Below are 27,805 nucleotides of genomic sequence, written 5' to 3' on the forward strand. Positions count from 1 at the left end.
TAAATTCGTGTCTGCTGTCACCATCTGCAGTGATCATGGAGCCTAAGAAAGTAAAATCTCTCACTGCCTCCATTTCTTCCCCTTCTATTTGCCAGGGGCTTTAGGACCTCTTACCTATATCTAACTGCATGTTAGCAGAGACATCTGCAAAGGGGATGTTGTTGTCATGGACTGGCTGGATGCAGAGGACTGGTGGGAAGCACCAGCTGGGGAACCCCAAGGTAAGAAGGTGATGAGCAGTCAGAGGGGGAAGATGGAGCAGACTGGGAGGAGTTGAAGACGTAACATTTGTTACTAATAGGTGGTGGTGGTGGAGGAGCCAGAAGCCAATTTGCTTAATATTCATTTTTGGGGGGATGCCTTAATTTGAAGGGGCCATTAATTAATGCTGGGGTCCTCGAGGTGTCCAAAAATGTGCTTGCTCTGTGTGTGTTCTGTACGCAAACAGACATGACAAAGACTGCAGACATGTTGTTTTTTGGTTTTGTTAATTCTTGTTTATTCCAAAAGAATAAAAGAAGAAGATGCGTCCATAGTTTTTTTTGACGGCAGCAACAGAACTCTCAAAAGACTTGCATCGCTCTTAGAAACATTATGTTGTCTTACTATCCATCTGTTAAATTATTACTCGTAACCAACAAGCTTCAAGAGGACAACTATGGAAAAGTGTGCATATGTGTTATTTTTTCAATAAGCAAATTGGGTGTGGTTTTCATTATAGGTGTACTCTCAGTAAATGCATTTATTTGAAAGGGCTGTAGGTCAGAGGCCTGCTCTGGGGAAATGAAATTTGTTGGTATCAGGGAGGAAAATATACAACAAGAGAGCCTTATCAAGAAATGGACTTTAGAAGAAAACAATTAGCAACTCTGAAGATGGAGACCTGGCTTGAAGGATTAAGCAGGGAGGGCAGGAAGGGCAGTGAAAGTCATATTTAAAGAGAGAGACGCAGTCTCTGGTGGGTCATTTGAATTTCATCCGCAGAGTAATTTCCACGCTATTTAGCCCTATCCATGGCAGGAATAAAGAGGGCTAAACAGGTTATTAAACTGACAAAGTCATACAAGGGGTGGGGAGGGATTTAGCCATGTGGGCACGACATTTGATAAAATTCAATGATACGCTAGGATAGGTTAGTGACAAATGGGGGATTTTAAGTATTTACAGAAAGATAAGGTGCATCTGATGAAAGAAATGGTTGGTATATATATATATATTCAGAGTTCATGGTGTGTTGGAGATTACTTTTATAAACAGAAGACAGGATTAAAAAAGCAAAGCATGAGCTGAGCCGGTGTTATTCTCAACAGCAGTTGTAAATAATATACAGTTCTCTTGCCGCAGTCTCCCACCCACTTTTTTTTTTTTTGCCTAACATTTTAGGCATCATGGATTCATTATCAGTGAATATGACCCAGCAGGAAGTGAGGGGGATGAATGTGTTAACCCCTTAACTGGTGCTATTAATTGTCTAATTTACTAGCCGCAGATTAAATATATGGATTGTTGATCAGGTTTTCATCAAAGCTCTCCCCTGTGAGTGGTGTACTGCGTAAACCATATAACTCCCTTGAAATAGGCGCTATATATATATTCCCACCTCAACAGTTATTGCTGCTATTTTTAAAGCATTAGAAACTACCCTCAGGGCCGGCCCTACTGTTAGGCAGAAGAAAGTGTACCCCTTAAGAAAGAGGTGCTGGGCAGGCGGCATGGGATGACACTATTCCATCACCAGTGTTAAGGTTCAAGTGGCAGCCCGGCTGGCTTTTGCACATGGACCAGGGAGCGGGCACTCTCTTGTTCTTCGCCTCAGGCAGCAAAATGTCTTGGCCAGGCCCTGACTACTTTCATTCAGTTGCCTCATAGCATCACACTTCTTTTAGTGCTCTGATTGATTCTGGCTTAATCTGTTCAGTGTGTGCCGCACAATTTATTATAGGAAGTTCGCAATTACAGAGAAGTTACACTTCCTGGAATTCTGCTGTTTAAATGGAATCTTTTTGAGGTAAAATGTGAATACCTTACATGTCTGACCAGCTACAAATTTTGGTATGAACAAACAAAAATGAAAGGGTGGTGGTGGTAAATATGTGAGACTAAATGGAAGCCAATTGAGTATATATGCAGGCATTGTTTTATTCGGCCTATGTGCACATTGCTTCTTCAACTAAGTATTCTATGTAACCAACTGAAGAGTGAAACCTAATGAAACCTGGCCATTTTGGATCCGGGATTCAAATGCTTAGGAGCTTCCTGTGCAGGCCCCTTTCACAGAAGTAGACCCATTGGGTTGGGAAAGGCTCCCAGTGATGCAGTCCCATTCTGCTGGTCTGTTTATGTGACCATTCCGATCCCAAAGGTGGTGCCCTTCCCAGCTCGATAGCACCCGCCATCCCAGCAGCTTCCTCCCCAAAGGGAAAATGGTGTCATCATGATCTTTCTAGTACATGAGCAAATGGCTATGCCAGGACAGGGTGGGCAGAAGGAATCTACTGAGTGATTTGCAGTAGACACTACATGTGTTTTGGAATCTCAGTAGCTTGACAAGAGCAGCAACAAAAAAGCTTTCCAGACCCTGAAGTGCACAAGGCTAAATTGAAGAAAAATGGGAGGGAATCCAGGAGTGGATCCTTGTGTGACAGGGCAGTAAAGCTCAGTTCCAGAGTTAAGCATGCATTCAGAGGCACCTGGTCCCTAAAAACTTAGTGTATGTCTGCCCCCCCCCAGCCACTATTGTACACTGCGTCACACGAATCCTAAAAGTGACTGAAATCAAATTCACTTAAACAATGGTGATAACATGCATAACTTCTTGTACGTTTCTTTTATACTGGTGCAAAATAGCTGCATAAAAATAATGGACATTCAGCTGATGGGGTGCCTAGAAATATGGGATACCTATTTACAAATAACTCCATTTTGCCAATCAAAGGTGCAATGGGACAGCTGGCTGTTTTCAAAATTCGACATTCAGGTAACTATCTGACGAGGTGGGCGTCACCACCTATTTTCCACGAGGCCTCCCCTGCTTTTAACATCTGTGTGGCAGGCAGAATGTTGCTTTCTACAGCACAAAGATGCTGATTCGGGAAAGAGGTTCCATGTCTCGTTTCTGCCTATCATGCAGCTGTTAAAAGAAAAGATGGCAACCTCAAACAAAAGTTATTTTTATTGTGTGGAATGAGCTTAGAAGCAAAGGAGAAGAGTTTCCATTGTGGGTGACCGCTTTTCTATAGAATTGAATTTATGTGCGGTACAATATGTAGCCAGTAAATGTAGTTACAGGTGGGTACTTGGCTGGGATAGAGCCTGTTGCCAGCCTGAGCCAGACTTCTTGCCCATAGTTCAGTTCCAGTAGGGCATCTCCAGTAACCACTCTCTCCAGGTATTTGTTCTCCTTTGTGTTTTCAGACCGAAAGCCCAGCTTGTCTATTCCGTCGACCACTAGGTAGCCTGAGAGGAGCGGGCTGTTTGATTCAATGGTGTATTCAAAGACATAAATGCCAAGGTAAGGCACACGGAACCTTCCATTTGCTGGGACATAGGAAGACCCATAGTTGACATCCAGATTGTTAAATCGAATAGGGCCAGGAGTATTCATTCCGTAGGTGTGCGAAGCAAAAAAGGCCACCATTGGTGCATATCTGTAAGATCCTTTTGCAAAATCTGCAATGGGGGGGGGGGGGGGGAGACAAGCATAATGCAAAGATAAGCACATTGGGTGAAGCTAGATGTTATGGCAATCATGAGTCTGGTATTGAAATTGCCAGACAAATGTGTATTTCTTTCCTTCTCCCCTATAACATCCAATGAAACTCAGAAATGAAGGTCGAGGAGACCTCAAAGTGGAAATATCCTAAAATCTCCTCTGACCCCAGCCAGCATAGCTATAGGTTAATAATTATATTAATTTATTATTTATATGCCTTGTTGGGTTGACCTAGCCACTCTGGGCAGCTTCCAAGAAATGATAATAACAAAATAAAACATCAAACATTATCAACTTCCCCAAACAGGGCTGCCTTCAGATGTCTTCTAAAAGTCAGATAGTTGTTTATTTCCTTGACACCTGATGGGAGGGCGTTCCACAGGGCAGGTGCCACCACCGAGAAGGCCCACTGCCTGGTTCCCTGCTACCTCACTTCTCGCAGTGAGGGAACCGCCAGAAGGCCCTTGGTACTGGACCTCAGTGTCTGGGCTGAGCAATAGGGGTGGAGACGGTCCTTCCGGTATACAGGGCCGAAGCCATTTAGGGGTTTAAAGGTCAGCACCAGCACTTTGAATTGTGCTCAGAAATGTACTGGGAGTCAACGTAGGGGTGAGGGGGGCAACATTAGGAGAGCACAAGTTCCTCATCCACGGTTTAGATGTTTTACGCCCGAGGAAGAGTCATAAGACTTGAAATACGTTGGGCTGATAAGACACCTTCTCCCTCCTCTTTTCCCCTTCTCCTCCTTGTTACCTCACTGTCAACCCCGTCCTCCTGCCTGCCCCACAGCAGCCAATAGTACAAAGCAAAAAGGTGAGGAAACCAGCACAATGCTGCCATGTTATGGAGCGAGTGTAAGTACAGGCGAGCAGGAAGATCTACACGTAGGGCTGCTATTTTCGACGTTCACCCCACGTCTGCCATAACATCCAGATCTGCCTTTTGTTGTTTTCTCCTCAAGCGGAATTGCCTATTTAAATGGGATCAACTCTGTATTGCAGACACAGGGGTGGTTGTAAACTTTCCCCCCAGGCCTCCTGTCAAGTTCTCAAGAAGCTAAAGAAGAAAAGCGGAATGAATTCTTAAGTACTGTATAGAAAGCAATTTTCTCCACAATTAGCGTCAAACGCACCAATAGGAAAAAAAATGCTTCTTTTTTTCGGAAACAGCACGGAAATTTCAGTCTTGACTGTGCTGCATTATTAAGAAGAAAAGCTTTCATGCCATTCTCTCCCCCCCCCCCATGGCTGTGTCACAGATTTTTGCAAATGTAACATGCTTGCATATGCCCAAAATTTTCCTCGCAAGCAAAGATTGGGGAGATTTGGAAGCTTAATAATAATAATAATAATAATAATAATAATAATAATAAAAAAAATGGGGAAATAAAAATGTCCTTTGTTTCATTTCCTTCACCCGTAGCATATAAACCAATGCCTGCACCACTGTAAAAAAATGATTGAGAAATGACAAAATTGTGGCTGAGAGAGAGGCATAAAACACAAATTTCATGTATTCCGAATGCAAATCTCAGCTTGCTCATTTTTATGGCAAGCATCACTGTGATGGCTCAACTGAACATTCGAGGCTGTTGGTGCGAGAGTTCAAACCCAGACACAAGTTCCTCCCACATTATTATTTTTGTTACAAATGTTGTAACTCACTTAAGGGACATTTCACAAATCACTTTGGGAGGGAGACGTCTAATAAATTTGAGGTGAATGCCTAAAAATGGAAGATGTGACTGTGATCATACACAAGGTACAGTGGTACCTCGCAAGACGAATGCCCTGCAAGATGAATTTTTCGCAAGACGAATGTATCTTGTGATCTGATGGTGACTCGCAAGACAAATTCGTTTTGCGAAAAATTCATCTTGCAAATCGCGGTTTCTCATAGGAATGCATTGAAATTTAATTAATGCGTTCCTATGGGCAAAAAATGAAATTTCAATGCATTCCTATGGGAAACCGCAATTCGCAAGACGAATTTTTCACAAAACGAATTGATTCGCGGAATGAATTAAATTCGTCTTGCGAGGCACCACTGTATAAGGTATAAAGGTAAAGGTAAAGGGACCCCTGACCATTAGGTCCAGTCGTGACCGACTCTGGGGTTGCGCGCTCATCTCGCATTATTGGCCGAGGGAGCCGGCGTATAGCTTCCAGGTCATGTGGCCAGCATGACAAAGCCGCTTCTGGCAAACCAGAGCAGCACATGGAAACGCCGTTTACCTTCCCGCTGTAGCGGTTCCTATTTATCTACTTGCATTTTTGACGTGCTTTCGAACTGCTAGGTTGGCAGGAGCTGGGACCAAGCAATGGGAGCTCACCCCGTCACAGGGATTCGAACCGCTGACCTTCTGATCAGCAAGCCCTAGGCTCAGCGGTTTAACCCACAGAGCCACCTGGGTCCCTGTATAAGGTATATCACTGGGCAAAAGATTCCTGCATTGCAACAGGTTGGAATAGATGACCGCCATGGTCCCTTCCAACTCTACAGTTCTATGATTCTACCCCCATCCCCAATGACTGCCCTGAGCAGCTGAGTCTAATTTCCTCTTCTAATTTCCCAGAATGCTTCATTGGAGTCACTGTGGGAAATGAAAAATGGTGGATCCATTGGAGGGCTGCTGCCACTGACTGCTGCTTCTGCATTCAGGGACGTTTGCCAGGATTGGCAAGTGATGAAGGAGGGATCCACCAGTGGACGCTTTCACCTTGGAACTGACCCTGTCCTCATGAGACTGCCTGTGGCTCCCTATTGAGTGTCTGCTCCGAGTTGTTGCTTGTGTGCAAAATGGTCCAAAGGATCTGAGCAGGAGTGCCAGATTGGCCCCCACGACTGTGGGTGTCCGGGGCTGTGTGTGCCATGCAGCGTGCATGGCTCTGGCACCGAAATTTGTGGGTGCCTGGCCCCTCCGTGGGGAATTTTGTGGGTGCTTGGGCACCCAGGGCCCCAGGCAGCCGGCACCAATGGCGCTGAGAACATGTAACAAGCAACATGGTGGAATGATTACATTGGTCTAATCCTCTTTTAAAGCCATCCAAGATGCTGCTGGTCATCACTGCCTCCTGTAGGAGCGGGTTCCACAATTTAGTTTGTGCCGCATGAAGAAGGGATGAGTCTTTTTCAGAGATCCCTTTTATGCAGATGGAGCCAACATGCATCTCACCGTACATAAACTAGTGCAATTCACACCTTTTCCTGAACTCATGAAGAACCACAGGCAAGAGGCAACAATTCCATTTTTCTCAATTCCATGTGAGAAAGGAACTGCTGCCGAACACAGAGACCTCAGGCTCGAATGTCCGTTGCCTTCATTTATTTATTTATTTCTATTTTGAAATGGAACGCACAGCCTTAGTCAAACGCGTAATTTCCCAATAATGCAATTTCACAGCCTCTGTAACAAAAAAATTGCCAGCTTGCTCTGGCCTATTTATGATAGCGCTGCTCGGCTGACAACCACCTTGTTCAATCCCGCCTTAGAGCTGCTTGCTATTATTATTATTTTTTATGGACAGGCTTGTGAGAGAAATCAAATTTTATACTTTGTGATGTGGGACGCATCAAAACAGGGAATTGCGGACTCTTATCATGAACCGAGTGCTTTAAAGGAGAGAGAGAAAGCCACGACTCCGCCACTGGGGAGCCTTTGTCAAGAGGAACTAGGAGAGAGAAACTTGGGTCTCGTAATCTCTGATCTATAGCAGAAGAGGCACAGGCAAAGGGATGTCTTAGGCCGTACTTATACTCACCTATACTTGCAGGAGCATTTTCCGCCACCATCTTCGTGCTGCAGTTGGCTCCTCCGAAAGGATAACGGCAAGCGCAGACAAAGCTCTTCCTCTCATTGACACAGGTCCCCCCATTTTGGCACGGGGAGCTGCTGCAGCTCAGATAATCACCTGCATTGAATGGGAGAGAGTGACATGAATGCACAGAAGCAAGGAGCCTTCGGGTAAGCCTTTGCAAAGACTTCCAAAATGCAGCTTCTACCCCAACTCCTCCCTAGCTGCATTTGAATCTCAAGTTAAAGGTGATATGGGGAGAAAGACAACCACCATTGTTTATTTGCATATAAATTACACTATTTCCCAGGATTGTGTGGTAGTGGTGTTTTTGCTTAATATTATTTGCCACTGGGGAATTTAGTCAGAGACTGTTTTGCTGCCACTGACTGGGCCTCGACTGGCTAATTGCTCCTCATTTCTGCCAATCCAAGGCATGAGGGAAGTGCTCAGTCCCAGCCTACATGTCCAGACATACTGACAAATAGTTTTTTATCCCTCATTTATATGCTACTTAGCACTTTACAATCCTGCTCCCATTTTACAGACGGGGACCTCCCTTTGAGTTGCTTGCCCCAGGCCATGCAATTATCCTAGAGAAGAGCTGGAAGCATCTTGAAATTAAAGATCGGGCAAAGGCTTTCCCAGTCATAATATGCCGCGTGAGGTGGGCATCTGTACATACAGAGACCTGAATCACCCCATTTGTGTACTTCAGCAGAAGGAGGATCTCAACACATGCAGGTGTCTGTGTAGAGCAGTGGTGGCCAAACTTGGCCCTTCAGCTGTTTTGGGACTACAGTTCCCGTCATCCCTGACCACTGGTCCTGTTAGCTAGGGATCATGGGAGTTTTAGTCCAAAAACAGCTGGACGGCCAAGTTTGGCCACCACTGGTGTAGAGATGAAGAAAGGAATGTACCGCTTCCTGCCCCCACACTGCTGCTATGCGCTGCCCCCCACTTCCTCTGCATTCCAGAGCATACACATGCTTGCCAAACTCGGTGCGATTTCTACAAGGCTTTGATGCTCACCTTCTCTGCCCCAGGAGTGGGGAAGATGAGTGGCAACATGGTGCGTTGGAATGCCCCCTCCCCATCACTGAGGGGTGGGGAAGACAACCCCACACATTGGAATGCTTCCAGTGAGAGGGGGAATTCTGCTGATGGCAGAAGCGGTGGAGCAGGTGGACCACCATCTCTGCCACTTCTGCCACCTGAGGCAGCTACCTCACCCTACTTCAAAGACTGGCCGGCTCTGCTTCTACCTGTAGGCCAGGTGCGGGGAACCTTCCATATGTTGGTGAACCACAACTCCCATCATCCTTGGACATTGGTCATGCTTGCTGGGTCTGATGGGGGTTGCAGTTCATCAAGATCTGCAGGGCCAAAGGTTTTCCCCATCTGCCGTAGACTGAAGAGGTACAATCACAGTAAAACTTGATTATCGCTTGATTCTATGGCATGGTTAAACCAGGCTGAAGAGTGAGGGACGAGTCCCCTTTCCCCTTGAACTGTCCACTGTAAATCACAGCTCTCTGTCATCTGGGAATTAGATAAATTGAATTGCCGGAGACTGTTCAACAATTCCAGCTCTTAAGAGTCCTACGCAGTGACAATAGGGGTATGCACATTCTTGCGATGAGATTACCAAGTGGGCCGGCCTCTGAAACTTGAAAGCAAGCAAGCCCAGGAACGCTCAAGAAGCAGGCTAGGTGTGGGGTGATGAAAAGGGTGTTTCAGAATAAGTGCTGATTGCCGGCAGATGTGTGGAATTGCCTCTTTTCACAGCCACTTCATCGGCACTCTGAGCTATCTTTAATTTCCAGCCCAGTCATTTCAGATGCCATGGCGCTCCTTGGTCGCAGCACTTCGACGGTGATGGATTTGAGCTTGCCAGGCTGAATGCAAAGCTTTGTGCGCTTTGTGCAAAGTGGGGGGACCTCCCCTCCCCACAACACACTGCTCCTGGGGGTAGACGGATGATGTTTATGGACTGCAACACGCCAAGGAGTTTCTGTCCGACTTAAGTAATTATTTTCTCTCACCGCTTTCCCCCTGCGAACACATTGCATCTCATCTATCACAACAATAAGGCTCAGGATAAAGCAATGTAGGAGTGCAGTTCGAGTGCCAAGAGCAGAAGAGGAAAAGCTGCCTCACTTAGCTTCATATTTAGGGTCTGCCCAGAGATTGGAGGGAATCAGCATACACACCAGGTGCTACCGCATGTTCTCACTCTGGGGGCAAACCTAGGTTTGGGCAGCATGGCTTCAGGCCGCAGGTAAGAGATGCCTCATGCCAGCCTTGACCAAGCTTTTCCTTCCAGATGTTTCAGATTACAACTCCCATCAACTCCAGCCAGCTGGGGTTGTGGCCCAAAACATCTGGAAGGAAAATGCTTGGTCAAGGCTACCTGATAACAACAACAGCAACAACAAAAATCTCAGCACATCTATGTATTTATGACATGCATATACTGCTTTTTCCTCCAAGGAGTTCAAGATGTTGTGCATGGTTCTCCCCCCCCCCAGCCTTGTTTTATCCTCACAATGACCCTATTAAGTAGGTTAGGCTGAGGGGCAGTGGCTGGGTTGGACTGTCCTCACCCCACTGGCTGAAACCGTGGTCTCACAGGCCCTAGTCTGGCACTCTAACCACTACACAACATTATGGGGAAAGTGTAAGCTAAATTATATCTCCTTGACATCATTCTGAGTCCCTTCTTCAGCTTATCTCCATTACTGTGACCTGTAGGACAGTCGTCCCTTTGAAGGGCTGTCCAGCCCAAGTCTGGTTTAAAGAAGAAGCACCAAAAGAAGGAAGTGCAAGGACTTTAGAACTGAACTGAGCAGGTGCATGGGCCCCCTAGTCACCATCTTCCCCACTATGGAGATTTGTCATATTTCTCTTTAAATGACAGGCATCATTTCTAAGTTTGCAGCTATGCCTATTCAGAAATAACTTTCTAAATTTGCTCCTACGCACATAGATTAGCATACACAAATTTTATGTAAATATCCACCCTCTTCACCAGCGATGCATTTCCTATTTTATTGTGATACATAAGTGTGCATTCTAGTCTCCTGCAAGTGTATGGATGGAAGAGTGGGCCAGGGTCAATTCAGTGGTACCTCGGTTTATGAACTTAATCTCTTCTGGAAGTCCGTTCTTAAACCGAAACTGTTCTTAAACTGAGGTGTGCGTTCCCTAATGAGGCCTCCTGCCACTGGTGCCCTTCCTCCATTTGGATACCGTTCTTAGACTGCGGTAAAGTTCTCAAACCAAGACATAATTTCCTATTTTGCGGAGTTTGTAAACCAAATTGTTCTTAAACCGGACTGTTCTTAAACCAAGGTACCACTGTATGGGAAGGTGCCCTCTTTCCTACCGAATAGCCCAGTACAGTGATGCCTCACTAGATGAATTTAATTCGTTCTGTGAGTCAATTCATTTTGTGAAAAATTCGTCTAGCGAATCCCATAGGAATGCATTGATTCCCCCCCCATAGGAACGCATTAATTGAATTTCAATGCATTCCTATGGGAAACCGTGATTCGCTAGACAAATTTTTCACAAAACGAATTCATCTTGTGAGGCAACCTCCGCTTGAAAAATATCTCCGTTAAGCGAAAAATTAGTCTTACAGGGCATTCGTCTAGCGAGGCTGTATTTAAATGGATATCCAGGAATCGATTTTTCCTGTGTCCAGTGCCAGAGGAAAGACTCACTGCTGATGCTCTGTGAGTTGAAATCTCAATGCCTGCCTCTCAGAAGGGCAATCAAGTTATTTCCATTTCCTTTCCAGGGAATTTGTTACACACACACACACACACACACACAGAGAGAGAGAGAGAGAGAGAGAGAGAGAGAGAGAGAGAGAGAGATGGTTGCCCCCACACAAAGTTAATTTGCCTTCCATTTTAACGTGGGTGGGGACAGAAAAGGAAAAGATAGACCACCCACTGGCCACCTTGACTAGCAATAAAATCCCCCCCTACCACCTGAAGGGAATCACAATGTGTGCCCTATTTATTTTGAATTTTATTAGTGGGGTAATGATGTGATGATTGAATTGAATGGGGGTAGTTTATAAAGAGGAAATGATTTCAGATTGATTTCTGGATGATCTCGGTGATAAATTAATTGAGTAAGAACTTATTTGGGTGATCTTATTGGGGTGCAAATCAATTTAAAGATTTGAGGGGAGTGATTTGCATGGGTAAGTAATTGGCTTCCCTTCTGTGAAATTTAAATTCTACTAATTATTTTCAAATTTGCATTTAGATGCATATAAATTAGCACATGTAAATTCCATGGAGATTGGTGGTCCTCTTTTACAGTGGTGCATATCCTCTTTTTTGGGCGGTGTGTCAACTGCCACCCTAGGCAGCGCCCTAAAGCCACACCCCTGGCACTTGCAACCTCTATATGATAAAGAGATGAAGATAAAGAGGAACCCAAAACAGTGGTCTAGTTGTCTCTGTGGACGGAGATTTATTGTATACAATAATGTGCGCCCCCGACAGTGTTCTCGAAGCTACGAACATGAGTTTGACCAAACTGCGGGAGGCAGTGCAAGACAGGAGTGCCTGGCGTGCTATGGTCCATGGGGTCACGAAGAGTCGGACACGACTAAACGACTAAACAACAACAACAATGTGCGCCCCATGTGAGCTTCTAGCTCAGTGGGAAATTGAACCCTGATCTCCCAGGTCCTAGTCTGACACTCTAACCACTATACCATGCTAAGGTGAGATGGTAAGCTGGAATACATCCCCTTTGCATCATTCTAAGCCCTCTTTGGCCTATCCTCTCTAGTGTGGTCATGTGTCCTTTTCAGGGGGAATGAGAAACCAAAAAGCAGGTGGGGAACCATATCTCAAGACAGCCCAATGAAGACTGGGCATGCTCAGTAGCCTTAGAATGCTTACTGGCACTCTGGGGGGGGGGGAGATACTGCCAGTAAGCATTCTATGGGGAGAGAGAGAGAGAGAGAGAGAGAGAGAGAGAGAGAGAGAGAGAGAGAGAGAGAGAGAGAGAGAGAGAGAGAGAGAATGGGTTGGAGCAGGAATGAACCAAATTATCCTGGGAGTGGTCATGGCGGATTGACTGGAACACTGAACAGGAGGACTTCATACTGCAACATTTTGTTGCAGGGCCGACTCGTTCTACTTACTAATAAGGAGTTTATCCTCTGCATAGAATTGTAGAGACCCTGAGGGTCATCTAGTCCAACCTCCTGCAATGTAGGAATACAGTATGCAGCTGTTCCATACAGGGATCGAACCTACATCCTTGGCATTATCAGTACCACGCTCTAGCCAACTGAGCTATCCAGACTCATGTGGATCTTTATACAGCCAAAATGGTGCCATCCTCTTTAGCGGTGTGTGTGGCGGGAAACGAAAAGGGATGTGCGAGAGAGGACAAAAGTAATCCGAAAGGAGCTCAGGCAATGTGGAATGTTGTCTGGTTTTTGGGGGTGGAGTAGGGTTTCAAGTAAAAAATTCAGACACAAAAGTTGAGCTTTTTGGGGGGAGGTTGCAGGGTATGCTATGTGCATCGTGTGACGATGCCTTGAGGCCATCAGTGTGCCACATATCAGCTCTGTGTAAATAAGAGATCCACATTGCCTCTGTCTCAATAGTCTGTGAACCAATTTAATAAGGATGGGAAGCTATTTCAATTTGTTTCAGGATGGGCGAACAGCTTATTTTTGTCCATCACCTAAGGGGACCTAAGGACTGAATGAGCAGCGATGGCATGTACTGCCCTCTCTCCTGCTGACAAGAGTTCGGTTTGGGGAGGGCCGCTGGTACTGCAGCAATAAGAAGTTGCTGCTCTTGTAGCTACTCCATTTTCTCCGAGACAGAGAGTCAGTGCTTTCCCTCTGCGCTAAATTGCAAGCAACAACAAAAACCCCTTTCATCTGTCTCCTGCCCTATTGCACTGAATATGCAAAGTTGAAGCATGAAGAGTCAAACTGAATTAGGGTAACGATCAATCTCTCGCAATTAAAACTCAGAGTGCAGAAGACGTTCACAAAGGCGCTTGGGCACCGAACAACAACAAAGCAACATTGGACGCCTCGGTGTTTGGGACGCCACCGAACGCAGTTGGCATTTACAGCTGAACATTTTTGAGAGCCGGTGTGGCATATTGGGTAGCCTAGGATGGTGGGAGATGAGGGTTTGTATCCCAACTCAACCACGAAGCTCACTCGGCCTGGCCAGCCTAAACTACCTCGCAGGGGTGTTGTAGAGAGGATAAAATGGAGAGGAGAACCATGTAGACTCTTTGGAGGAATAATGAGACACAAATGTAAGAATGAATAAATATTCTGTGGCCTCCATTTCTCCCAGAAGGGTTGTTTGGTTTCTAGAGGCTCAGACTAAGGGAATAGGGGGGGGGAGTTTAGGGGTCAGAGCGGCAGGTGGTTTAGAAAGCCTGGAGAAAAAAGAAAAGGAAAAAGAAAACTCAAGCCTCTCTCTCACACTGACCTCCAATTTGTGGGATGGAACACTGGGGCAGACAAGTCACAACAGTTCCTAGAGTGTCCACTAACAGGAACTCACCTGGAGGGACACCTGACTACAGGTCAGTTCCTGTTCCCTCAGACATGCAAATGAGTTGGATTAGACAAAAGCCCTAGCCTGCAATCACTCGCTCTCTCTTAGCTACTTCCTCCCTCGATGAGGACACATCTCCAGAGAATCTCCAGTTAGCATGGTTCTCACTCTAGGCCTGCAGCCAAGAGTGAGACCAAATGGAGTCTTACTTTACTAAGTAGTCTCTAGATATATATGTACTTGTAACTTTTCTAAGCAAGCCTGCCTTTCTGAGATTATGCTGTAACTCAGGATGAAACTGTAAGTAAACTCTATCTTATTTTATAAACACTGTGTTGTGTATTTCTTTTAAGAGGGACAAAGGGGACCTTTGCCAGGAAGTGTAATATTGAACTATAAAGTGTAATATTGTTATAGAGATTCTAGCGAATCTAACGCACATGCTTTGCTGCGCACAAAAGGGGAATGTCACTCTGCTGATATTGGAAGCTTGCTAACACAAGCTTGGATAGGATCTATCTAATAATATATCCTAATCCACATCCCTAACATTCCCATAAAGGGTTATTACGGCCCAGGACTGCGTATTTTTGTGTATTTTTGAAGGATTGCTTTGGATTGTGATTTTGAACTGAGTAGGATTTTTTCAGTTAGAACTTCCTGGTGAGCACATGGTCTATTGTTATCCAGTGTGCCTAGGGGATTAGCTACCCCTCCCCTCCCTCAGAGTTTACAGCACTGAGAACTCAGAGGCAGTGAAGATTATTTTGCATTTTGAGATATTTTTAGAGATTTTGATTTTGGATTTTTTGGCAAATTTTTGAATTTTGAGAAATTTTTAGAATTTTGAGATTCCAAGATGGCTTTTGCAGATTTTGATAGTGGAGTTAACCTAGGATTAATGGCTTTAGATGACCACAATTACGTATTTTGGAAACAACGCCTGATAGCATTTTTAGATGCAAGGAATGTTTTGGATGCCATTGAAAATCCTATGCCTACTGGTGAAACAGAAGAGGATTTAGCAAAGATAGCAACTTGGAAACGCATGAACAGAGAGGCCAGACACATAATTTTGAGTGGACTTCGCAATAAGCATCTAACGTCAATTAATAGCAGAGATGATGCAGCGCAAATCTTAAAGGATATTGAGCGCAAGTATGGAGCATCTACAAAGAATGAATCCCGCCCCTTTCCACCAAAAGGCGAAAAGAAGGGGGGTCGTGGGCGTGCAATGATATTGCAAGAAAGAAATGTAGCTTTCCAGAGCTGTGAAGGAAAGCGCAATAAGTGGCTTCTGGACAGTGCAGCAAGCAGCCACTTCTGTTATAAAAGGGAATATTTCAATGAAATAGACAATAATAAACAGTCTGAGATTGAAATTGCTGATGGAAATGTTATAAAGTCAATAGGTGCAGGATCTTTGAACTTGAATTTCAAAGTGAACAATGAGTCTTTTGATACTACAGTGAGTAATGTTAAGTATGCACCAAAGCTGAACTGTAATCTAATAAGTGTGTCTAGCTTGGACAAGAAAGGTTTTGAAATTATATTTAAAAATGGACAATGCAATGTGATAAAAGATGGTGAAGTGTTTATTCAAGCCAAACTAATCAATGATGTGTATGAGATTGATATTTCAGAGAATGAGTCTGCAAGGGTTGCACAACCCAGCAGAAAGGATCAACCAGATCTGGAACTCTGGCACAAAAGGCTTGGACACAGGGATACCAACCTTATCCTGAAAATGCAGAAGGAAAATCTGGTAAAAGGTCTACAGGTAAAGAATTGCAGTACACCAATGCCAAACTGTACAACTTGCATAACTGAAAAGGCAGTCAAGCCTTCCTTCCCACGTTGTACAGAGAAGAGAAGCACAAAAGTCATGGACACTGTTCATACTGACCTATGTGGTCCGCTGAATGTACCTTCCCTAGGAAACAATAAGTACATTCTGATATTTATAGATGACTTCTCAAGATATTGTGTTGGATATTTTCTAGAGGAAAAGAGTCAGACACCGGAATTGTTCAAACTGTACTTAAACATGGTGAAGAACAAATTCCAGAGAGCTCCTTCCACCTTAATTTCGGATAATGGTGGAGAGTTTTGCTCACGGCAGATGAAGGCCATCATGGCACAAGAAGGCATAGCACATGTAACTACAGTTGCTTACACGCCTCAACAGAACTCCATTGCTGAGAGAAAGTTTAGGTCTATTATGGAGATGACAAGGTGCATGTTAAAAGAGGCCAACTTGTCACAGAAGCTATGGGGTGAAGCGGCGAATACGGCGATTTATTTGCAAAACAGATTGCCTACAAAGGGTGCAGAACGCACACCATTTGAACTTTGGCACGGGAGAGTCCCAAGTCTGCAGCACATACGTGTGTTTGGAAGTGTCTGTTATTACCACGTGCCCAAAGAGCGCAGACACAAGCTTGGCTCCAGAGCAAAAGCAGGTATCCTGGTTGGATATGCTCCTGGAGGAAAGGGATATAGAGTTCTAGATCCAAAGAGTGGCAGAGTAGACCCATACCATGTGGTTCATTTTGATGAACAGGGAAAGTTTGATACAAAGAACACTGTTATTGACTGTTCTAGAGAGTCACCAGATGAAGAGTTTATAAGTTTTCCTTTAGCACAAGGAACTAATATACCTTCTAGTGTCACAACACCCCCTACAGGCGACACCCCAGAAGATGCAGAGGTCCAGACCCCTGGCGGCACCAGAGACGAAGAGGAGGAGCTGTACGTGGACATGCCAGCGTTGGAGGAGGATGAGGATGCTGATGCGGTTGCACAACCAGAGGTCAGATGCTCATCCAGAACCAACAAGGGCGTTCCGCCACTACGACTGTCCTACTTTGCAGGGTCGGCGTCTCCACCAGAACCTTCCACTTGGGAAGAGGTAGAGCAGATGCCAGCCACCGAAGCCAGTCTCTGGAGGAAAGCCGCGCAGGAAGAGATTGACGCACTGCACAAGAACAAGACCTGGACACTCACAAAATTACCTGCTGGTAAGAAAGCAATTGGGAGCAAATGGGTGTTCAAGGTTAAAAGGGGTTCAGAAGGGGAGGTGCAACGTTACAAAGCAAGACTAGTGGCACAAGGTTTTTCACAGCAATATGGCCACGACTATGACCAAGTCTTTGCACCGACAGTGAGATACAGTAGCGTAAGATTACTTTTAAGCATCGCAGCATCTAAAGGGATGGAGGTGAAACACATCGATATAGCTACTGCGTTTTTGCATGGGGAAATTTCTGAAGAAATTTACATGAAGCAGCCTAAAGGTTTTATAAAGCCAAATGAGGCACATTTGGTTTGCAAGCTTCAAAAGGGACTGTATGGTTTAAAACAAGCAGCCAGAGCCTGGAACTTGAAATTGCATGGAATGCTGGTGAAACTTGGGTACAAGCAAGGTGAAGCTGACAAGTGTTTGTACACTAAGCAGAGTAATGGACAATTTTCTTATATTCTTGCCTTCGTTGACGACCTTTTAATCGCAACGTCAAATGACAGGGATTATAAAAATGTAGTCCAGCACCTCAACAAGGAAGTGCAAGTGAAGGAATTAGAACCAGTTGAGTATTACCTTGGGATTCAAGTGGAAAGAGAACAGGATGGTTCATTTCTACTCAATCAGAAGCAAAAGATAATTGAACTGTTGGAGAGTATGCAATTGCAGGATGCAAAACCCGTCGACACCCCGATGGCTACAGACTTCTTAAAGAACCAAGAGGATTCGAAGCTGCTGCCAAACAACACCGAGTATCGTTCAGCAATTGGTAAACTTTTGTATTTAGTTACCACATGCAGACCTGATTTAGCCAATGCAGTAGGGATTCTCAGCAGGAAAGTGAGTAGTCCCACTGAGCATGATTGGGTTGGTGTGAAGAGGGTGGTTCGATATCTTAAGGGTACAATGGATTGTAAATTAAAGTTACCAGCTGTCAGTGACCCTAAGCTCATTGGGTACACTGATGCTGACTGGGCGGGTGATAATTCTGATTATAAATCCACAAGCGGGCATGTCTTTATGTATGGGGGCGGAGCTATCACATGGGGCAGTTATAAACAGAAATGTATAGCTTTATCGTCTACAGAATCGGAATATGTTGCGGCTACAGAAGCGTGCAGAGAGATTTCCTGGCTGGACCAACTCCTAACAGACTTTGGCGTGGAGAGAAAGGAACCTATAAGCCTGCTGGAGGACAACCAAAGCTGTCTAAAGCTGGCGCAGAATGAGAAGTTCCTAGCACGCTCAAAACACATTGGGGTCAGGTACCACTACGTTCGCCAGATGATACAAGATGGACTTGTCGAACTGTCATACTGCTGCACTTCAGAGATGACAGCAGACATCCTAACAAAACCCCTGCCAAGACAGAGTTTCCAGAACCTGCGTGTCAAGCTGGGACTCTTGGGTGGTTGAATAAAGTTGCTTATGTTTTGTTTTGTATGTAATGAATGTTGTGAATTGCCTGAGAAGGGGTTTGTGGGATGGAACACTGGGGCAGACAAGTCACAACAGTTCCTAGAGTGTCCACTAACAGGAACTCACCTGGAGGGACACCTGACTACAGGTCAGTTCCTGTTCCCTCAGACATGCAAATGAGTTGGATTAGACAAAAGCCCTAGCCTGCAATCACTCGCTCTCTCTTAGCTACTTCCTCCCTCGATGAGGACACATCTCCAGAGAATCTCCAGTTAGCATGGTTCTCACTCTAGGCCTGCAGCCAAGAGTGAGACCAAATGGAGTCTTACTTTACTAAGTAGTCTCTAGATATATATGTACTTGTAACTTTTCTAAGCAAGCCTGCCTTTCTGAGATTATGCTGTAACTCAGGATGAAACTGTAAGTAAACTCTATCTTATTTTATAAACACTGTGTTGTGTATTTCTTTTAAGAGGGACAAAGGGGACCTTTGCCAGGAAGTGTAATATTGAACTATAAAGTGTAATATTGTTATAGAGATTCTAGCGAATCTAACGCACATGCTTTGCTGCGCACAAAAGGGGAATGTCACTCTGCTGATATTGGAAGCTTGCTAACACAAGCTTGGATAGGATCTATCTAATAATATATCCTAATCCACATCCCTAACATTCCCATACAATTGCTATCTTTCTCCCTATATGTCCATCTCTTATTCTCTCAAAGAGAAAAAGACTAGCGCTGGAAGAACATCTGTGAAAATGGGCTACTTTAGAGAAGGGAGAGAGTGAAAATAGGTAACTAGAGTGCCCATTTTGGCATCACCAAAAGAGAAGACACCAATTTACATAAAATGTGCATGTGTTAATTTATATCTATCCATCCAAACATTAGACAGAATTACTAGAATTTAAATAGAAATACACCTCAGCATAGTGTGGACCTGTATACACCTGCTCAGTCTGCTGCCCAGCTGCAAGCTGTTCATGGGAAACTTTAGGGTCACATTCAAACCATACATTTAAATCACTGTGATGCCACTTTAAACAGCTTCCCCCAAAGAATTCTGGGTGCTGTAGTTGGTTAAGAGTACTCACAGAGTTAGACTTCACAGAGTGGTTTAAGAAAAAATCCCCCTTCACAGGAAAGTGTGGCTCTGTAAGGAGAATGGAGTCTTCTAATAACTCTCAGAATTTGTAATACACTACAGCTCCCAGGATTTTTTTGGGGGAAAGGCAAGACTGTTTTAAGTGGTGTGGTACCAGAGGCACCGTCTTGCATCCAATATTGGGGGGGGGGGACACATGTTGTGTGAATGTGACATCATGCACATGACGCTTGATGCATGTGCGATGTTGCATCAGTAGAAGTAGAGTGTGTGTTTGCAGGCGGGAGGCTGATGTGTTTGGGGGGCCTTGATACTGGGGGGCTTGGCCCCCCGCCAGCAAATATTGAGGGGGGGCAAAGCCCCTTCCGCCCCCTATAGTTGTTGCCCCTGCCTCCTGCTTCAGCCCTCCAAACCATCTCATGTAGTGTTCCCCCAAACCCCCATGGAATTTCTGCTCCCATTTTCATTTCTGATGGAATCCTCTGAAATCTCTATCAGGGCAGTGCACTGCTTATAATGCCAACTGGCTGCTTTCTCCTTCATGCTGGTGGGGAGCCTGGTAGCAGTTCCTAGCATGTAGTAAGAGTGGGAGAGTGTCAGACGGGCTAAGAGGAGGTTTTCTCTGCCTTAAAGCTTTTGTTGACCCATTGAGGGCCAGTCCCCTCACCTCCCAGCCCCCACCGTCCCCACAGCAACACCACCTATAGCAACAGCAGCAGAGTGTTGGAGGAGATCCTTCCCTATCAGCTTGCCAAGGTAAAGCTCAGAATTGTCATTGGAGAGGGTTCTTTTTATTCTATGCTGCCGGAAATTTTAAATGCTGCATTATGCATTCTACTTTGCGGTTTACAATGGTACCTTTATGGTTTTTTATTGTTACCGTAAGCTGCTCGGGGGTACTTGGTTAATGGGTGGCACATAAATACTATTAATGAATGAATGAATGAATATGTAAATCTCGGGCTGCTCTCTGCTGGCAGTGTGGCTGGGGAATTAGAGTGGAAAAGGCTGAGGGGAAGGGGTTGGGAGAGAGAGCAGAGAAAAGGGAATCTCCACCTGTTTAAACTAGGCTAGGTGGTTCGATAGACAGCAGGTGTCTGTTGAAGCAGGGGAGAAATTGCTCAGGAGGTGTGCCCCTCCTGTGACAGTTTCTTCAGGTATAGCCCTGCTGCAAGAGACAAAGGAGAGGGGGTGGCAGGAGAATACTAAGATTGGAGGGCTGCCCCCCACTCTCCCCCTCTGTCTGAGAGTTCTGACTAAAGCCCAGAGAAAGCTGGAACTCTGGTATAAGGATTCCAGATTGATAATTTGGCAATTCTGGTATGACTTGTTGGCACCTGTCTGTCTCAAGGGACCATGGAGTGTGTCTTCAGGGGTAAAGTCAAACAGCTGCATTAGCAGCACTGAAATGACCACCCTGGGGCGCAAGCCTGGATAGTGTGTATGGAGGTTCTGGGCTTCCCAGATGACTCACGGATGTGTTTCAAAGGAAAGCAGAGCAATATGTTTGGCACTAGTTTAGCTGCAGGAGTTGCTGGAAGGAGGTGTACAAGGTGCCCTCCAACCATCTTAGGTGCGTGCACTCACTCACAGAGTTAGAGACATAGTAGCAGCAGACTGCTCAAAAGCATATAGCATTCTTGAGCTCCACCATGACTGCCTATTGCTAGCCAGCTCCAAAAGCTCATGGCCCTTTTTCCTTCTCTGCCCGTATTTTAAAACGTGCAACCTGCTCCTTTCAACCTTCACCTTGCTAGCTACTACAACTTTCTTCCCCAATGGGCCATGAGCGTTGATTAAGGAAGCACCAATGGGTAACCCGATGGTTTTCCCAGTAGTGATCTATGGAAGTGAGAGCTGGACCATAAAGAAGGCTGATCGCCGAAGAATTGATGCTTTTGAATTATGGGCTGGAGGAGACTCTTGAGAGTCCCATGGACTGCGAGAAGATCAAACCTATCCATTCTGGAGGAAATCAGCCCTGCATGCTCACTGGAAGGACAGATCCTGAAGCTGAGGATCTGTCCTTCCACATACTTTGGCCACTTCATGAGAAGAGAAGACTCTCAGGAAAAGACCCTGATGTTGGGAAAGATTGAGGGCACAAGGAGAAGGGGACGACAGAGGACGAGATGATTGGACAGTGTTCTCGAAGCTACCAACATGAGTTTGACCAATTTGCGGGAGGCAGTGGAATACAGGAGTGCCTGGCGTCCTCTGGTCCATGGGGTCACGAAGAGTCGGACACGACTAAACAACAACAACAATGGATAACCATAACCCAGCAGGCTATACAAGAACATGGGGCATGGGGGTAAGCAATGAAGATATTATTGAACTCCAATTCCCATCAGTCTGAGCCAGCACGATCAATGGTCAGGAATGATGAGAGTTATAGTCCAACAACATCTCGAAGGCACTGTGTTGGCTCCCCTGACCTAGAGAAAAGAATACATTATTTTCACTTGGATAGCTCAGTTGATTAGAGCGTGGCGGTGATAAAGCCAAGGTTGCAGGTTCGATACCCACATATGACGACTGCATATTCCTGAATTGCAAGGGGTTGGGCTAGATGACCCTCAAGGTCCCTTCCAACTCCACAATTCTATGAATCTATGAACAGAATAGCATATTCTATAAACACCGTAACAATTCCTTGGGCCATGGATCATTGATGAAGTACATGGCTTTCAAATAGAAAAGCACGGATTCCACCCTTGCCATCTCCAGTTAAAGAATGTCAGGTATCAGTTGTGAAAAAAGACTCCTACATGAGATCCTTGAAAGCCAATAAGGAATACTGAGCTAGATGGACCAGCGGACAGAGGTAGCTACATATTTCTATTCCCACTTCCCACCGTCCTGGAAATAATCTTTGTCACATATATGCGTTGAATGCAAAACTGCCTGTTGTGAAGGAGCAGCTTTGGCTGGAACATGGCAAAGTTTCGCATGGAAAGATGCTGTTCAGCCTGCAAAAAAGGCCGAGGCACTTCATCCACACAGCTGCTGACTTCTGCTGTTTCACTGCTGCGCAGAAAATGCTTCCAGCGGTTTAAGGCAGAATGAGTAAGCAGCGAGATATGAAATAAAGTGGAAACATTATTGAAGCCCCAATCCACTTTAAACTTCCTGCGTGCTTGATTATCAGATGAACTGCAAGCACTTGACTCGAGGCATGTCTTGAGCGTGTGCACCGAGGTGGAAGGAATGGAAATAAAGAAAAAGATGACGGGGGACATAAAAGAATAAAAATGCCTTTGCCATTCACCAATTTACCTTATTGTGCACAAAACAATGTCATTTTGTCAAAGGCGTCTCTCCTGAAATATCGTTTTATATTTGATCTCAGATTATTTAGTCGCTATAAAAACTAGTGCTAATTTGGTCTGGATTGACCTGGATTCCATGATTCCACAGTCCTCTTGCAAAGCGCACTCAACCCTTTCCTACTAAATTAGGGACCTGGATGCAAATTCCATCCTTACACTCCATAACCATTTGACTAGATTTCCCCAGAGCATCTTGGAACAATGCACTGTTCAGCCACAGTGAATTAGCTGTAGGCTGTTCCTTAAGCACAACCCACCTTGCACAGCCTCCACTTCCTCTGTTCCCTTGGCGAGACCCTTCTGCAGGCTTACATCAAGAGTCCTACCAGGGAGCTGAATAAAGCCCCGTAAACAGCAGTTAATTTACCAACCCCTGTGTGAAGCCTAATTTCTGCCGTCACCATTCGACAACACAGGAACAGAGATTCCACGGGACCCCACAGAGTTGCCCTCCTGACAGCGATGCCAATGTCACATGCAGGGATTGTGACCTTTTCACCATTCCCGTAAGTGACAGTGAGGGCAGCTCTGTGGGGCCACCTAGATTTGCTGGGGATTTGAACTTGGGACTTAACTGGACTCAAAATGTTGGTGGCGGTGTGATGTGTACTAGTTATGGCCTCTTCCAGCTAGTTCCAAGTGGACCAGGGCTCCCAGTGCAAAATTACAGCTTTGACTTCCAGGGCTCTCTGCTCACGTGCAGAATCTCATTCTCCACAACGAGAGCATTTGAAGAACATAATATTTCATTCTTATAGCATCCAAGCCATGCAGCTGGGAAGGGCCATGGCTCACAGGCAGAGCACAGGCGCTGAATGCAAAAGGTCCCAGGTTCAACCCTTGACACCTCCACATGGGATTGAGAAGGGCTTGAAACCTTGGACAGTCAGTGTCAACCCGTGTCAACAATACTGGCCTAGATGGACTTCCCATAAGGCATCTTCCTATGTCCCTAAAGAAATCCGTGTGGATAAGTTGCAAGTTTGGGCAACGTCGCTAGTAGTAATATTAAAAAGCCTTACCTGCTTCTGAAGCAGTGTCTGTGTTTCTCTGCATTCGTCCAGCCTGGTTTGCGGTTGTGCCCACTGGGATCTTTTTCACTGGCGGTGGCTTTTTAGAAATGGGAGGAGTTGCCTTCAGACGTTTGGTAATAGCATCCACTGCCCCATCTAGGGACTTGTCTACATACCAGGTTAGATTGGATAGGATTGTTCCTGCTTTGACCTCCAGCATGGATTCGGTGAGCTCTTGCAAGCCTTTCTGAAATAGCAAGTTGTCTGGATGAGCAGCTTTCACTAACCTGGGGATGCTGGCATTCATTCCCTTCAGGCTCCCGGAGACAACCTCACACAAGCTCCGTGCTTCATAGGCAGTCTTGTTTAACACAGGGATGGTCACAGAGAAGCGTATGGATTTGGCTTCTAGCGCCCTGATTCTGGAACTCAAGGCCTGAACCTGAAGAGAGACCACTTTATCCTTTTCCGTGGAAGCAGCTTTGATGTTTCTTACTGTGACGCAGTTGTTTGCTAAAAACTTGGTTATTTTTGTTTCCACTGCTGCCAGGCGACCTTCATAATCTTCATTTTTCTGAGTGGAGCGTGACCCCTTTCCATCCAGGTGGCCAATGTCATGATGTTGCTCTTGAAGGTTTAATGTTGCATTTAGATTATGGTGAACTGTGCTGAGATCACCAGATGAAGAAGAAGAATGGATGGCGTTTGAAGTAAAGCCCCCTTTCCTGTTCTCATTGACTAGCACCTGAAAGGATTCATTCATCTCTTGAAACCGAGGTATTAATGTCAATATGCTTTCCATCTTCTCAGTGCTACTACAGCAGGCCTTCGTTTCATTCTTCATGGTACTCAATGTTTCTTTGAGCACATAGTTATCCTGGATCGTATCAATGGCACTGTTGATAACCATCATGGTCTTGTTTAAGCCATCCTCCATTAAAATGAAACATTCATTAATACGCCTCTCAGAGATTTCATTGTAAGCCTGAGCCTCATCTTTAAGCTCCTTCTTGCTTTTGATGAGTTCTTCAGTGGTCGAACTTAGTCCTGCCACAACACTGGTTAAATTTTCCAGCTTTTTGCTTATAGCTTCCGTTGCAATCTGTTGCTCATATTCTGATGTAAGGCTGAAGGGAACCCCTTGCTCAATCAAGGGCTGGAGGATCTCCATATCATAACAGAGGTCGTTAATTTGCTCGTTCATCTTGTCCATCTTATCATCCAAGGGAAACACAAGGTTCTCCATGCTTTTATTTAAGGAGTGCATATTCTCTTCCATGCCCTTCAGTCGTGTTTGGAAGTCCCGGCGGCATTTGGACAATATGCTGCTGCACTCTCCATGTAAGTTATCTCTCTGGATCTCCAACGCTACGGTGAGATTACTGATCTTGCTGTCTTGGACTCTGAGGTCATCATAGAGCTGCAGAACCATCAGACTCTGTGTTTTCACTTTCTCGTGAAGACCAACCATGTAATCTGTAAGATTATCGGTTATTGAGTTACCTGTTGTTGGGATGTTCTGGTCTGAGATCCGTTCAGCTGTCAACAGCTGCTCATGCACTTCTTTCATTTGAGTCAGAGTCTTGTTCAGAGATTCATAGTATATGTTGCTTTTTGAACTTTGGTGCTCCAAGGCTGCCTCTATAGACCTCTGATGTTCCTGCAGGTCTTCGATTGGCTTCTCACATGTAATGCTTATATCCTCTTCAATATGGAGGATCTGGGTCCTTATATCTAGGATTTCTACCCTCGTGGGCCTGCTTTCTATCTCCGCAGCCACTTTGTGGTGAGAAGCATTCAAGCTTTTGATCATTTGTTTGATGTTCTCAAGATCTGCAGACAGACCAGACGTAATCTTGAAAATCTGGGCCACTGTCTCTTGTGTTTCACTCTGGGATGCTTTTACCTGCTCTCTTACAATTTCTTTCACTAGCTCAGCAATGCTTTTGGACTTGAGATCTAGAGGGGGGAAAGACACAGTGCCTTAATAAATAAAGAGCAGGTTGGGGGGAAAGGGAAGCAAAAATTCAATACTTAAGCATTATGTATGTATCTATGTTTGTATAGCAATCACACTCTCCCCACCTCTTATGCGGTGGATTATTTCTGTTGCTAAATCTCAAGAGGGTTCTGTGTTTGAATAGTGCTTGTGCTAGTTGCTCTCATCCTTTTAATCAGTTTTGCTGTCCTGAGGGAGAAGCCATAATATGCTGTTCCCTGCAATTATAGACTACTATGACAAGGTGAAATGTAACCATGGCTTCTAGCTTAGTAGACCATAGATTTAAAAGACCTATCACTCAGACAGATACACTTTCCAGGAAAACGGTAGACTGTCAGGAAGACAGCAGAGGCTCTCAATATATTTTAATTGTCAGCCACCTAATTAGCACTGAAAGCACCTCCTGAATTTTGTTATTTCAAAGTGAAAAAGGAAACAGAACTAGTCTGCCCTGCCTTTTCAAGAGGGTGCAAGTGAACTTTTTTTGGGGGGGGGGGATGCAATAGCATCCTGTAATGCCTTAAAGGCAGACACATTTTTTGTGGCCCAAGATTGAATAGGCTGGAATCTACTTATTAGATCAGCTGTCACCAACCCAGTGCTTGAGGACCCCGTGGTGTTGCCAAAGTCTTCCACTGTGCCCCTGGGCAGGTAGCCCAGACTATGAACTTTCATTTTTAAAAAAATCAAGTCTCTAGCTCTCCTAGAAAGAAAGTTATGGGTCAAAATGTGCAGGCACTTTCTAAGCAGTGATACTGGAACTAAATACTGGGGAATGCTCCCTGCTGCTGTTGGACAGTAACAGCATCAGTGTGCATGCACACATGTGTAAAATGAATATTTTTGTGATCTCCACAAAGAGGACCAGCAGGTCACAGGTGACTTCTCATGGTGAGCATAAGGTTGTCTGGGGCCGGCTGTCTCTTTAATGTCCTGTGATGCCACCACTACCCCAGCACTCTCTCAAAATCCAAAATGTGCCCACCATTCCAAAAAGGTTGCCAACCCCTGTTTTATTACGGTTCTGATGAAGCATGTTCCAGACTACAAAAGGCTGTGATCCAATAATTTTCTTAAGATGCTACAGCTCGCAAGCACAGGTAATGGGCAAGGTAAAATGAATTGTAGCCCAGCAAGATCTGGTGGGCACTACATTGGAGAAACCTGGGTATTGAAACTTGCTTAATCTAAATAATATATCCCAGTTTTACAGCGGCCCTTTAAAGTACGCTTCACGCAGAGTATACGCAGTCAGAAGTTGACCTGGCTAAGAAAACACCACCAAGAGCATAGGGAATTATCTCCCTTATATGAAACCCCTTACTAGCTGCACACTTGTAAAAGTATGCAGATGAAAATACAAACGGTTGGGTTTCTTTAACTGAAAAACAAACTGACTCTAAAGAGACTTTAAACTAAAGATAAATGCTTTCTCTCTTAGCAATGTTATCTACCCACTTTCCAAACCTCCCACAAAACTCCCATTAAACTACCCGAGAATTAACAGCAAACTAGCATTATAACTAAGCAACTCTCATACTAAGATTCAACTAAGGAATCTCTTAAACCGAGAGTCTCTCTTACTAAGATTCAACTTGGAATCTCTTAACCTGAGAACAACTGAGAGAGTGCTCTACTAAGAGATGAATCAAACTGAAAGATCTAACTAAGAGATACGGAAGGCTTTCTGGCAGAGCCTTATATACAAGAAGCAGAGCCCACGCCTGTGAGCAATTAACAGAAACAGACAGTATTTACATTAGACCGGCTCTAAAGTATTCAAAAAATCCAACAACCACAATGACTCTCCGCAGGAAAGTGGCAATGAAGCAGC

At 45.0% G+C, this 27,805-nt stretch overlaps 1 protein-coding gene across 2 annotated transcripts in view; it reads right to left on the bottom strand.

Annotated features, from left to right (window-relative positions):
* Positions 1-471: 471 nt before the first annotated feature.
* MMRN1 (multimerin 1) overlaps positions 472-27,805 on the bottom strand; it is a 71,962-nt gene continuing 44,628 nt past the window's right edge. For both annotated transcript variants that reach the window (XM_035113051.3, XM_035113050.3), the window contains exons 6-8: positions 23,979-25,928; positions 7,474-7,623; positions 472-3,669 (exon numbers count right to left, since the gene is read on the bottom strand). In XM_035113051.3, coding sequence (XP_034968942.2) covers positions 3,248-3,669; positions 7,474-7,623; positions 23,979-25,928 — 2,522 coding nt within the window. In that variant the 3' untranslated portion in view covers positions 472-3,247. The remainder of the gene's footprint in view (positions 3,670-7,473; positions 7,624-23,978; positions 25,929-27,805) is intronic.

Source organism: Zootoca vivipara, chromosome Z1 (genome assembly GCF_965207765.1).
Source record: "Zootoca vivipara chromosome Z1, rZooViv2.hap1.1, whole genome shotgun sequence".
Classification (NCBI taxonomy): Eukaryota; Metazoa; Chordata; class Lepidosauria; order Squamata; family Lacertidae; genus Zootoca; species Zootoca vivipara.